This window comes from Dendropsophus ebraccatus, chromosome 1, assembly GCF_027789765.1.
Source record: "Dendropsophus ebraccatus isolate aDenEbr1 chromosome 1, aDenEbr1.pat, whole genome shotgun sequence".
NCBI lineage: Eukaryota > Metazoa > Chordata > Amphibia > Anura > Hylidae > Dendropsophus > Dendropsophus ebraccatus.
Window position 1 is genome coordinate 209,767,959 of NC_091454.1, and position 13,672 is coordinate 209,781,630.

General features: G+C 43.0%; 1 protein-coding gene across 2 annotated transcripts; it reads left to right on the forward strand.

Moving 5' to 3' along the window:
* Positions 1 to 1,548: 1,548 nt before the first annotated feature.
* Positions 1,549 to 13,277, forward strand: LOC138768138 (hepatic lectin-like). 2 transcript variants are annotated; one of them, XM_069946226.1, is made up of 7 exons: positions 1,549 to 1,665; positions 6,093 to 6,203; positions 7,453 to 7,512; positions 10,958 to 11,005; positions 12,093 to 12,235; positions 12,733 to 12,854; positions 12,971 to 13,277. In XM_069946226.1, exons 1-7 carry the CDS (start codon positions 1,614 to 1,616, stop codon positions 13,101 to 13,103), a joined length of 669 nt encoding a protein of 222 aa, XP_069802327.1. In that variant the 5' UTR covers positions 1,549 to 1,613; the 3' UTR covers positions 13,104 to 13,277. The 2 variants fall into 2 exon arrangements, with proteins under 2 accessions (XP_069802327.1, XP_069802337.1); XM_069946236.1 differs by lacking the exon at positions 10,958 to 11,005.
* Positions 13,278 to 13,672: the final 395 nt, after the last annotated feature.

Sequence of the window (13,672 nt, forward strand, 5' to 3'; positions counted from 1 at the left end):
GGACCATCTATAAGGGGGGATAGAGGGGGACCATCTATAAGGGGTGAAAGAGGGTGACCATCTATAAGGGGGGAAAGAGGGGGACCATCTATAAGAGGGGGAAAGAGGGGGGACCATCTATAGAGGGGGAAAGAGGGAGACCATCTATAAAGGGGGACTATCTCCTATAGGATTAGCACCCTCCTCTCCTGACATCCTCTGTGCTGCTGGGACCTCCCCTACAGATCAGCACCCTCCTCTCCTGACATCCTCTGTGCTGCTGTGACCTTGGGGGGGGCAACATCAGGGGACCAGGTGAGGTGGCGATATGTTTATTGGGGGCAGTGGAGGTGGGGTGGGCAATGCTTACTGGGGGTAGCAGCAAGGGACCAAACATTATGTTTATTGGGGCCAGCAGGGAGGGGAGGCAGGCAGTGTTTATTGGGGACAGTGTGTGTGTGTGGGGGGGGGACGCAGTAGCAGATTATAATGTGGGCGAATTGACTGGGGGGGGGGCCAGGTTGGGTGGACAGCCCGGGGCCCAGAGTACATTTAATCCGCCACTGGTTAGTACTGTTGATGTTGATCTATGACTAAATAAATACAGAATTCCATAGGTAAAAGTGCAGCACCTTGTTCCATTGTATTAAAGATAGATTTGCATAGTTTTATATGCGGCTGGGTATGAGAGGAGTGTGGGGGGCATGGTGTGGTTATGGGGGGCCTAGGCACATTTTTTTGCACAGGGGTCTATGCAGTCTGTGTCTGCCCCTGGTTAGGAAAACATAGTGTGTTCTTCCAAGAACAATGCCACACCTGTTCTTAGGTTATTTGTGGTATGACAGCTCAGCTCCATTCACTATAATAGAACTGAGCTGCAATACCACACACAAACAGAAAATAAGAGGCTGCCTCTATTTGGTCGTGCACTCCACCTGTCTCACCCAGGTGATGCAATTATTTTGCAGGTATTAGACAGATCTTGCATGCCCAGAGCATAGGCGTATTATACGCCATGGAGAGGCCATAGTGTACATACAGTGTAGGGTCTGCCTCGATATGAGTCCACCTTATCGTGGTGAGGCAGTTTACGCTGTTTGCAAATAGTAACCAAGAGACTCATTATTTTTGTGGGAATTTTTTGGGCAGTTGGGGGGGCTGCTTTTAATTATTTTCATGTCTATGGTGGGTCTGTATCTTGCTGTTGCGGTGAGCTGTTGCATTCTTCTGTGTTTTTGTGTGTTTAGAAAATAAGAGTGGCACTGTTTCTGAAAGAAAGCAGATATTTTTTCTCTAATTCTGGGTAACCCCTTTAATGGTGTCATATTCTACACCACCTCCAGGCATTCTTATGTTTGAACCTGACCTCTGTCTAGTTACTCCTACAAAAAAATGTAGTCTAAAAATCCATAATATGTAGATAGGTGCTGGATGCAAGTTAATTTCTTCTGTTGTGCACACTTGTAGCGCCAGTACTATGAAGGCAGTATAATACAGTTACCGGACACTCAAATATATTTCACCCATTGGCTGCAGTTATAGAACAAACATGTTTTTATCCCAGGCACTTCCTCCCTGATTCAGCAGATCCAACGCTATAACCGTATGATCCGATCCTAATACGATCCCTCAATATGGAGAGCAGCATCAATCATCAGAGATTTTACGATGGGGAAAGGCAGACAGGTAACATTCATTTCAGTACGTTTATATTTCGGATTTTATGTATTTAGTGCTTTAGATATTTCATTGCCTTTTTGTAAAATTGTAGGGAATTAATTTAGAAAGTATTCAGAAACTGGTATTATAGGACAGGAAAGTTAGGGCCCAATTACACGGGACAATTATCGTGCGAAAAATCGTTATATCGTTTGAATTTAACTGATAATCGTTCTGTGTAATTGCAGGCAACGTTCAAAAAATCGTTTGTATGTCCTTGATTTAGATCTGAACCTAAAATTATCGTTAATCGTTCGCTAATGGTTCGCAAATTGTTCGCTGTAATTCTACATTCGTTCGCTCAAGTTCCGCATCTGTTCACTAATCGTTCAGTGTAATTGCAATTTGTTCATTGTTTTGTTGGGATCAGAAGGAGTAAGGGCCCTATTCCACCGGACAATTATCGTTCAGATTATCGTTACATTGTTGGAATCTAAACAATAATCATTCATTTAAATAGCAGTTAACGACTAACGACCAAACGAGAAATCGTTGATCGTTTAATAAGACCTGGACCAATTTTTATCGTTGCTCGTTCGCAAATCATTCGCATTGAATAAGACGTCATTCAGTCGTTCGCAGTAGTGACGAACGCAATAGCGACGACAAGACGACCGCAAGAACGATCATAAGTCAGGAACAGATTATAAACAGAGAACAGGTCGTGAAGATAACACTGAGATTTCTCCTCTTTTCAAATCCATTCCTGGCTTTGGCTGAAAAAAATCTGTAAAATAATCTGTCAGACATCTTATGGTGTAATAAGGCCTTAAACGATCACAGTAACGATCGCAATAACGATCATAGAAATGATCGTAAGTAACGACCATCGTTCTGTGTAATATGGTGAACGATTTTAGGTTAACGATAAACAATCTCGTTTGCAATCGTTTATCGTTAGTCGTTAATCATTTAAAATCGCTCCATGTAATAGGACCCTTAATCTGTGGTCACAACATTCTTAAAATGGTGCACTAAAAACAGTACAATGTTGTATGATCTGCACCCCTCTATACCGATGCGTACTGTATTGTCATCTACCTCTACTGTATAAACTGAACTTCTCTATATCCACACTACATGCACCATCTCCCTGTCCCACGTGTACCGTATTACTATATGTGGAGGAACCCAATGCCTAATGCAGATGACAGATCTGCAAGTATAACCACAACAGACATGTATAACCACCAAGATATATAGGGGGCACCTCTTCTTGCAAAACTTAGTTCCTGTACTACTACTTTAATGGTCCTTTTACACAGGCCAATTATCGGCCAGGAGCATTGCTAGGAACAGATTATTGGCTGATCGCATCTTTTGTACCTGCTCAAAGATGTATGTTTATCGGCTGCACATCTCCCTGTGTAAACAGGGGTTTGTGCGGCCGAGGAAAATAAATGTATCTGTTCTGTCAGTTTCAAGATCACAAGCAGCAGTCTGTACTTACCAGCCACGCTGCTTGTGATCTGGCATCTGGTTCTCTGGTCCTCCGGCCAACGCTATAACTTTAGGCCCCGCGTCCTCTGGAATGATTGACAGTCAGAGGAGGCAGGGCCTGAAGATACAGCTGGCATGTGGACCGGGGAGCCAGGTACTGGACAGCACAGATATATACATATTCCAGAACCCAATATATACATATCAGTGCTTTTAGTTTCCAGGGTTGCATGAGTAATACAAGGATCATTCATGAAGCCCATCTGCTTACTTCTCGAGCCATGCAGAGGCACTGCAAATGAACCACCAATTTTACTGATCAGTGCTTGTTTGCACCCCCACGGCCGAGAAATCTTTGTGTTTGAAAGGACCCAAAAGCCCCTATTACATTGGCCAATCTGGAGGAGCAAGCGAGCACCAACCTGTCAGATCAGTGATCGCTTGTTCCTCGTTCCCTGCTTGCTGCCAGCACTATTACATGTTCCGACTGCAAGCAGGTGACGGCGCAGAGTGACGGCTATTGTTTTAGTTTTTTTCACCATGTTGAAAGGCAAGGATCAGCTGACATTGTGCATGTCGGCTGATCGTTATCTTTTAACAGGAGCTATTACAACAAGCGATTATCGGCCGTAACAGCCGATAATCGGACAAATATGGCTGATAATCGCTTGATGTAATAGGGCCTTAATAGGGACTCTGAACAAAGGTGGAAAATTCAGGGGGGGGGGTCAAGGGATGGTGGGAATATAATAAAGAGGTCATACTTACCCACCCCCATGCTATTGCAGTGGCCCTGCTCAGAATTTCCTGCTAAGGAAAATCAGTGAGGTGGGACACTGCTGTAGTGGATGAACGGGTAGTTATTGTGGGGAGAACTTGGGACGAACTTGGGAGATTCAGGAGACCGGATGCTGACAGAGAACTGGTGGCGCTGCACTGCAGGGCAATGGGGATGGGTAAGTACAATTTCTTCATTGTGTTCCCACCAACCCTTCTGGATTTTTCACCTTTGCCCTTGGTACCTCTTTAAGGCTATTGAGAAGAACTGCAGTATAAATAAATGTATGGCTATGCATTCAATGACTATTAACCCCTTAACGACATCGGGAGTATACTTAACGCCCTGATGCCGGTAAGGACGTTCAGAGCGGGGCCGCGCGGCGACCCCGCTCTGAACGGCGGCGGTCCCGGGTGCCGCTTGTAGCCCGGGACCGTAGGTATTAGCGGGCACGGTCCGATCGCCGTGCCCGCTAATACAGTAATCAGATGCAGCTGTCAAACATGACAGCTGCATCCGATTACCGGATTCAGCTGTTCCCTGGTGTCTAGTGGCGGCGATCGCTCCCCCGGGATGTTATCCCGGAGGAGCGATCTCCGTTTCTGAAGCCGGTCGGGGACCGCTCCAAGATGGCGCCGTCCCCGTCTCGGCACTCGTTTACTTCCGGCTGCAGCAGCCGGAAGTAAACGAGTGCCTATCTCATGGATCTCTGCAGCATATCTATGCTGCAGAGATCTCTATGAGAGATCAAAGCACTTATACTAGAAGTCCCCCAGGGGGGCTTCTAGTATAAGTGTAAAAGTTAAAAAAAAAAATGTTGTTAACAGTAAAAATCCCCCTCCCCTAATAAAAGTCTGAATCATCCCCCTTTTCCCAGGTTATAAATGAAAGTAAATAAATAAATAAATAAACAAACATGTTTGCTATCGCCGCGTGCGTAATCGCTCGAACTATTAATTAATCACATTCCTGATCTCGCAAGGTAAATGGCGTCAGCGCAAAAAAATCCCAAAGTGCAAAATTGCGCATTGTAATAAAAAGCGATCAAAAAGTCATATATGCGCAATCAAGGTACCGATAGAAAGAACACATCATTGCGCAAAAAATGGCACCTCACACAGCCCCATAGACCAAAGGATAAAAGCGCTATAAGCCTGGGAATGGAGCGATTTTAAGTGACGTATATTTGTTGACAATGGTTTAAATTTTTTACAGGCCATCAGATACAATATAAGTTATACATGTTACATATCGTTTTAATCGTAACGACTTGAGGAACATATATAACAAGTCAGTTTTACCCCAGGGCAAATGGCGTAAAAACACGTTTCCCCCAAATAAACAAAATGCTTTTTTTTTTTCAATTTCACCACACTTTGAATTTTTTTCTGGTTTCGCAGTGTACTTTATGCAAAGTACAATTAGTGACGCAAAAAATAAGGGCTCATGTGGGTCTCTAGGTGGAAAAATGCAAGTGCTATGGCCTTTTAAGCACAAGGAGGAAAAAACTAAAACGCAAAAATCGAAATTGGCTCTGTCCTTAAGGGGTTAAAGGGGTAGTGCGGCGGTAAAGAATTATTCACAGAATAACACACATTACAGTTAAAGTTATACAACTTTGTAATGTGTGTTATGTCTGTGAATGGCCCCCTTCCCCGTGTCCCACCACCCCCACCCATGTACCCGGAAGTGTGGAGTGTGGTGCGCTATACTCACCTGTCACGTGCCGACAGTCGTCTCCGATCTTCATTCAGTGACGTCTTCTTCGGCCGGCCGGCGAACAGCTCCGTCTGTTCCGAATGCCAGCCGCCCTCTGCAGCGTAATCCGATGCTCAGCCGCGATTGGCTGAGCATAACTGTTCTCAGCCAATCGTGGCTGAGCACAGTTGTGACGCGGCGGAGGGGGGACGGGCGGCAGCGACTCGGCCGTCCGTCTGAAGATGACGTTTGGCACAAAATGGCAGACGGCCCTCGACACGGATCAGGTAATGTACACGGGTGGGGGGACACGGGGAAGGGGGCTATTCACAGACATAACATACATTATAAAGTTGTATAACTTTGTAATGTGTGTTATTCTGTGAATAATTTTTTAGCGCCGCACTACCCCTTTAATTCAAGCCACATTATACTGGTAAATATCTGTATGCATTACACCAGTGTCTTCTTATTACAGGCAGCAGGGGGTTTTACCCTTACACACAGAGAACTGAATGGATTCCCTTTGGGCTACTGGCCCTATTGTTTGTTCTCATCCTGGCCCTCTTCATTACTGTATTCTCTGGAGGTAATAAGGTTTTTCTTGTTTCTTTTAAAAGTCATAATGTGACTATTGAGGGCATTGTTAATGGGTCATTTCCATCTTCACCATTTTATTCCCTTGCTGCTCCCATTTCCTTCTGCCTATTTTGTGAGTGAGATTATGCTAATGCTTTACATGACAAGCATACAGCTTGGTGTACACATTATTTATGTTGCTGTATAGTGATATATACACCCAACTATGGTAGTATGCCAATATTCAAACAACCAAAAAATTTCAACTTGCATAAAGATAGATAGCAGTGTTTCATTATTATTTGGTCGCTGTATTATTTGGTAAAGATCCATTTACTTTTTAGGGTTTAAAAGTTTTGTAGCAAATTTTTCAAATTTGACGTACAGCAATAGCGGCATCAATCAAGTACAGTAACAGGATCTACGATCACGTACACTAACAGCATTGACAAACAGACAAACTAAGAGTAGAGCAATAGATACAGCAAGAAGGGACCGAAGACTTTATAAGTTACAGGGACAGGAGACAGGAATGACTGTTAGAAAAAGCATCAGAGGACAGGGAGACTATTAGATAAAGTAACAGGAGTCAGGGGCGACAATTAGATACAGCTACAGATCAACGATCAGGGCAAGAAAGACTAAATATATTTGTTGTGTTTACTGTAATGTGACAGCTCTGCTGTTGTCTCCTGACTCCTGTCTCCTCCCACAAAAACATAGGAGGGAATCAGGGCCAGGAGACCTGTCCTGTCATCTTCATTCTGATTGGTCCACCTGAACAGCAACGATTGCTGTGCAGGCAGAGTAAGAAGAGGTCCCTCGCTGGATGCCGGGACCTCTCATCACTTGATGATCTCACCTTCATGTACATCGGGTTGCACTCAACAGCGGCAACCCCAGATGTACATGAATGTGAATTTGCGGGAAAGGATTAACATTTATGTTCCACTTTTTGAGAGTCACACACAAAATAACAAATAGGATAGTGCCAACACCATGGCTGCCCCCCCAAGCATCCTACAGAAGACTTTGATCCATACAATAGGATTTGCTATCCTTATTGTGCTATATTATAGATTACCAAATGCTTTATCCAAACTGCATAAAATTTCTTTGATATGAGGAATAAAGGGTTCAACAGAGTGGATAGTTTTAGAGAATTTCCACATGATAATAAAACAGGTAATAAAGTAATACGGTCTTTTATATGTGTGTACGTAATCTACTAAATTGAGTATTACACTTTTTTTTAACAGCCAGTGAACGCAACAAACAGTTGGTTACTTTAAAAGAGATGAATGACTTCAGGGCAAAAGGTAAGATAATGTGATGAACAGAGTATATACACACCTCCATAACAATAATACAAGACTGTATAGCATTCATTATCTTGTGACGTTCAAGGCGTGGGATATATAAGACAGCAGGGGAACAGTCCATTCTTGGGGTTAACGTATTAGCAACAGGAAAATAGGCATGTATAAGGATCTAGCTAAATTGGAATGGCTAGCTAAATGGGCCAGAATATGTCCAAAATGGCGGGTCTTGTGGGGGTGTTCCCAGTGTGCACTGGTTAGTGCCTAACAGAAGTGGTCCAAGGAAGTATAACAGGTTAACAAAGATACTGGTGACAGTGCCATAGCTCTCCAAGGCTCTACGACACAAGTAAAGTGCCCATGTGGTCTGATCCCACGAAAGAGCTACTGTAGAGCAAAATGCTGAAAAGCTCCGGTTAGCTATGAAAGATTTAAGATCACAGACTGCATCGTAAGTTGCTGTATATGGGGCTGCATGGCCATAGTGAAGTCAGATTCCTATGCAGGCCAGCGTATACCACTGAAACGCTTTTTATTTTATATCATTTAGACATCCCTGTTATATGTGTCACTTAGAGTATGTTCACACTGAGGAATAGACGAAGAATAGGCAAGAAATTGAAGAAGAAAATTTTCTGCTTGAAATTTCCTCTTCTTCAGCTCTGGCAGAATTTGAGCTCAATGCGAGCGGAAAGTAGAAATTCAAAGCCCCAATGACTTCTATGGGATTTCTCTAGCAGAATCCGCCCAGAGAATTGACATGTCGATTCTTTGGGTGGAAAGCATACCCAAGCGTAACTGTCATGTTTTTTTTTATTGCAGAAATCAGTAGTATAAGCGATTTTAAGAAACTCTGTAATAGGTTTCAACAGCCAAAAAAGCCTCCTTCTGCACTCAAGAAGCAATCTCCCAGCCTCCCCCCCTGACTTCTTATCTGTGCATTATCAGGCAAACACGTCTTCATTACAGAGAAGCCAGTGAAGACGGGTTCTGCTCTCTCCATTGTAAGCCTATGAAGGGGGGAGGGTCTGAGGGAGCAGGAAGAGGTGACATGAAGGTCAGCTGTTTGTAGACTCTCTGAGCACCTAAAATGCTAAATTCAGGTGTCAGAAAGGTCAGTGCTTATCTATGAACTAAGAGAAGATTGCAGGGTGTTGTGCTGTGCTGGACTGATCCGTGCTCAGTCACTCCTAACAGTCCCTCCCCTCTCCATAGCCACATAATGGAGACAGAAATCCTGCTTCTTTTGAAGTGAGGGGGGAGGCCGGGAGATTGCTTTTTCAGTACAGAAGGAAACTCTTTTGGTTTATAAAACCTATTACAAAGTTTCTTAAAATCGCTTGTACTATAGATATTTAATGTTTTCAGAAAAATGACCCTGAAATGACAGTTACGCTTTAACCCTTTAAGGACATGGCCCATTTTCGTTTTTACGTTTTCGGTTTTTCCTCCTTGTGTTTAAAAGGCCATAGCACTTGCATTTTTCCACCTAGAAACCCACATGAGCCCTTATTTTTTGCGTCACTAATTGTACTTTGCAATTACAGGCTGAATTTTTGCATAAAGTACACTGCGAAACCAGAAAAAAATTCAAAGTGTGGTGAAATTGAAAAAAAAAACGCATTTCTTTTATTTGGGGGAAATGTGTTTTTACGCCATTCACCCTGGGGTAAAACGGACTTGTTATGCATGTTCCTCAAGTCGTTACGATTAAAACGATATATAACATGTATAACTTATATTGTATCTGATGGCCTGTAAAAAATTCAAACCGTTGTTAACCAATATACGTTCCTTAAAATCGCTCCATTCCCAGGCTTATAGCGCTTTTATCCTTTGGTCTATGGGGCTGTGCGAGGTGTCATTTTTTGCGCCATGGTGTGATCTTTTTATCGGTACCTTGATTGCCCATATACGTCTTTTTGATCGCTTTTTATTAAATTTTTTCTGGATTTGATGCGACCAAAAATGCGCAATTTTGCACTTTGGGATTTTTTTGCGCTGACGCCGTTTACCGTACGAGATCAGGAATGTGATTAATTAATAGTTCGGGCGATTACGCACGCGGCGATAGCAAACATGTTTATTTATTTATTTATTTGTTTACTTTTATTTAAAACCTGGGAAAAGGGGGGTGATTCAGACTTTTATTAGGGGAGGGGGCTTTTTACTATTAACAACACTTTTTTTTTTTTTTTTACACATATACTAGAAGCCCCCCTGGGGGACTTCTAGTATATACACTGTGATCTCTCATTGAGATCTCTGCAGCATAGATATGCTGCAGAGATCCATGAGATCGGCACTCGTTTGCTTTCGGCTGCTGCAGCCGGAAACAAACGAGTGCCGAGCCGAGGACGGCGCCATCTTGGACGCGTCCCCGGCCGGCATCAGTAACGGAGATCGCTCCTCCGGGACAAGGTCCCGGAGGAGCGATCTCCCCCACTAGACACCAGGGAAACGTTGCCTCCGGTAATCGGAGGCAGCTGTCAAGTTTGACAGCTGCCTCCGATTAGCTAATTAGCGGGCACGGCGATCGGACCGTGCCCGCTAATAGCAGCGGTCCCGGGCTACACGCGGCACCCGGGACCGCGGCACTTCAAAGCGGGGCCGCCGCGCGGCCCCGCTTTGAAGTGCAAGTGAGGACATAGGACGTACCGGTACGTCCTATGTCCTTAAGAGGTTAAGTAATGTGAGTGAACAACAGAACGGAAATCCCATTGAATACAATGTGACAAAATCCAGAAAAAAGTACTCTGGGAGAGGTATTGTCCTTGTGATAAGGTGAACAAAAACTAAAAAACCTTTTTTTTAAAAAACAACTACTTACAATTGGTGAGTGGCGATACTTCACCACTCACTATCAGCACAACGCCCGTAATCATAGAAAAATCAACTGCTCCGGTATTGTACGTCAAAGATAAAAAACTGAAAAAATGAGGAGTGAACTCATATCTTAGTCCAACCTTACTCATAAATCAGTGTGGCAATGTATCATAGTTTGTACTCACTTAGTGGAGGGGAGAGTCCACACACTGATTTATGAGTAAGGTTGGACTAAGATATGAGTTCGCTCCCCTTTTTTCAGTTTTTTTGTTTTTGACATTGAATACAATGCGACATTGCACTTTACATATTTTAGGGGCGGAATTTAAAGCGGAATGTGTAAAATTAAGTGTGTATTCCATTTGAAATTCCTTGTCTATTCCTCACCTTAATGGGGAATGTGGCACCAAGATGCATTATAGGAAGAAGACAAGACTACATACACAGTGTGGTGCTCTGGGCAATGTTCTGCTGGGAAACCTTGGGTCCTAGCATCAAGTGGATGTATCGCCATCTAGTTACACCACAACTGTTTCCCCATTAATCTTCAATTACTGCAAGGCACTTTCATCAATAAATCTTATCAATGAAATCCTAACCACAGCATTTTCCCCTACAGTACATAACCTTTCCTTGGACATGGAACAGCTACATGTGTCATTAAAGAGTAAGTGAAATTAAACCAAAATGCAGTCTCTTACTACAAATGGCTACTCTGTAAGACAATCTCCAACCTACATAACTCAGGCTTTAAGCCAAACCTTAGACACCCTACTTCCCATTGATACAAAAGTTTTAAAACTCCATTGTCTACACATGGGTCCAATGAAACCACAACAGGCAGAGATCTTGAACTATAAATATATTAGAAAGATTCAGAACATTTCAACTTTTTTGACCTCCTAAACGCGATTCTGAACTTATGTTTCTGTACCATTATTGATCCATATCTACAGGATCTATTTATCAAATACTACCAGGTGTTTTGCATAATGTGCAAAGGTCCTTATCATGTGCAAGGTCCCCCTACATGTATATCAGCAGGGAATTACCTGTTGCGTGGAAATCATTGGTCTGACTGTGTAATGAACAGAGACGTGCCAAGTCCCCTCAAAAAAACAGAATCCCTACTTGTTAGAGAAGAATCAATGACAATAATCTGATTGCCCCACAAAAACTAAAGTGAACAACTGGATTGCTATATTCCTGATCAGGAGAAGCTGAACAGAATGATAAATCACTTACATTGTTGTGTGCAGATGATCCAGGGATATCCCCCTGAATAACATGGACAATAAGTAGTCCTCTCCATTATGTGTGCGAGCCCAGTAGTCCGGGATATTCATGAGAAGCGGAAAACTCCACCCACCAGCTGCTGATTGGCAGTTATCTGTCCATGCTGTGTATAGGCAGCCAACTGTCAATCAGCAGCTGTAGGGCGGGGTTGAGGTGTGGCAAGAATCCTATTCTGCTGCATATTAGGAGAACCACTAAACAGAATGATGTAAGTAGTACACTGACCTGGTCAGCATTTCTGTCACTAGTTTATGCTGCTCTCATTTCAGACAGCATAAACCTAGTGACAGATTCCCTTTAAGGTCCAGGCAGCTTTGAATGACAGATGCTCTTTCTAGCCAAGTTCTACCTTGCTCAAGACATTAGGATACTAAACCAAGGATCCCCTCTATTTGCACAGATCACCAGAGCAGCACAAAATCCTCCAGCAAGTAAATCTTGTTTTATCTTGATTACAGAGAAGACTTGCGAGGCCGGATGGAAGCAGTTTGATGACAGTTGTTACTCCCTTACTGTATTTAAAGCTTCTTGGATGAAAACCAGGAGTTCTTGTCTCAAGAAAGGGGCAGACCTAGCTGTAATCACCAGTGAGAGGGAGCAGGTGAGATAATGGACCATCTTATCGACTGGCAATCATATTGAAGGGGTAGTTCAGGCAAACTTAAAAACCATGGAGGGTAGGGGGTAGTAAGAACATGATAATAAAGTTATACTTATACTTACCTGTGCTGGTGCCCCCCACAGCTGCTCATGGTCGCCTGCTGGTCTCCTATATCTCCCAGTTCCTGTTTAATTACAGTCTCACAGGAACTACCCACTCAGCCAATCAGTGACTGCAGAGGTGTCCCACTTCAATCACTGATTGGCTGTGCAGACATTTCCGAGCAGGACTTTGACGGGTGATACAGGAGACCAGCAGGTGACCATTGCAGTCTATTTGCTTTCGGTGCCTTTTACATAACAACAGTCTGAAGAAATTTGTAATTAAAAAAAAATGCTTTAAATACTCAGATTTTTTTCTTCTTCTATGGTTGGCCTTACAAGTTGATGGTCTGGGCCGGGCCTTTACTTTGTTCTAGGCTGTTCTTTCCTTTTCAGATCTTCCTTAGGACTTTTTCTGATGCTTCCACATCCAAACGTTATTGGATTGGACTCCATGATATGGATGAAGAAGGAAGCTGGACATGGGTTGATGGAACCGATTATGAAACATCTTACAAGTAAGTAAAATAGCAAGTAAATATTCTGGCATGTTCCATTGCAAATCATATTACAGCGGTATGTGTAGCATTCCTACAGGATTTAATGGTATAATGCTCAAATTTTTTTTTCACAGAAAGTGGAAAAAAGGGGAGCCAAATGATCATGACGAAGGTGAAGATTGTGTTCACTTGTGGAGCTTTGGAGAGTGGAATGATGTTCACTGTCCTTATGACAATGCTTATGGGATTTGTGAAAAGAATCTTTGAGCTTGTATCTAGAATCAAAAAGATCTAACTTTATAGATGAGGAAGAATTATACCTCTGGTCTTTCCCTGCATGTCTTTCATGTTTATATTATACATAAACCATAAGGGGCCTTCCCTATGTTCTATATTTCTATAAAATAAAGAAATGGTTGAATAAAGTGTTCTTTCCCGGAACTTTCCTTCTTTTCTTAAATGACCACTGTTATTTTGAAAACCTTTTGACATGTCGCTGCTGAGAGACCAATAATCAGGAGAAGGAGCATGTAAGTGCATTTCACTTCCTGACTTGCAGTGATATCAGCCCAATGGCTCCAGTATAAGTCTATGGGCTTGGCAGGGTGATGATCAGCTTGTCTGCTGTGTACAGTAGCACACAGTCATTCTGTCATCATGCTACAATTCCTACGTATTATATATATTTGGAGGGGAAGTACAGAGCAGGAATGATTAAGGAGGGCAGCCATTTTCCTTAAATTGGTTGTCCGGAATTTGGCCTTTTTTTAAATATTAGTGCACATAAAACTAACATGTTATTCTTTCCTGTCCGCGCTCCCTCCGTGTCCTCCTCG

Coding starts and splice junctions, on each gene's coding strand:
- LOC138768138 (XM_069946226.1), top strand. CDS start 1,614: ATGGAGAGCAGCATCAATCATCAGAGATTTTACGATGGGGAAAGGCAG. Junction 1,666..6,092: donor CGATGGGGAAAGGCAGACAG/GTAACATTCATT, acceptor TTCTTATTACAG/GCAGCAGGGGGTTTTACCCT. Junction 6,204..7,452: donor CATTACTGTATTCTCTGGAG/GTAATAAGGTTT, acceptor TTTTTTTAACAG/CCAGTGAACGCAACAAACAG.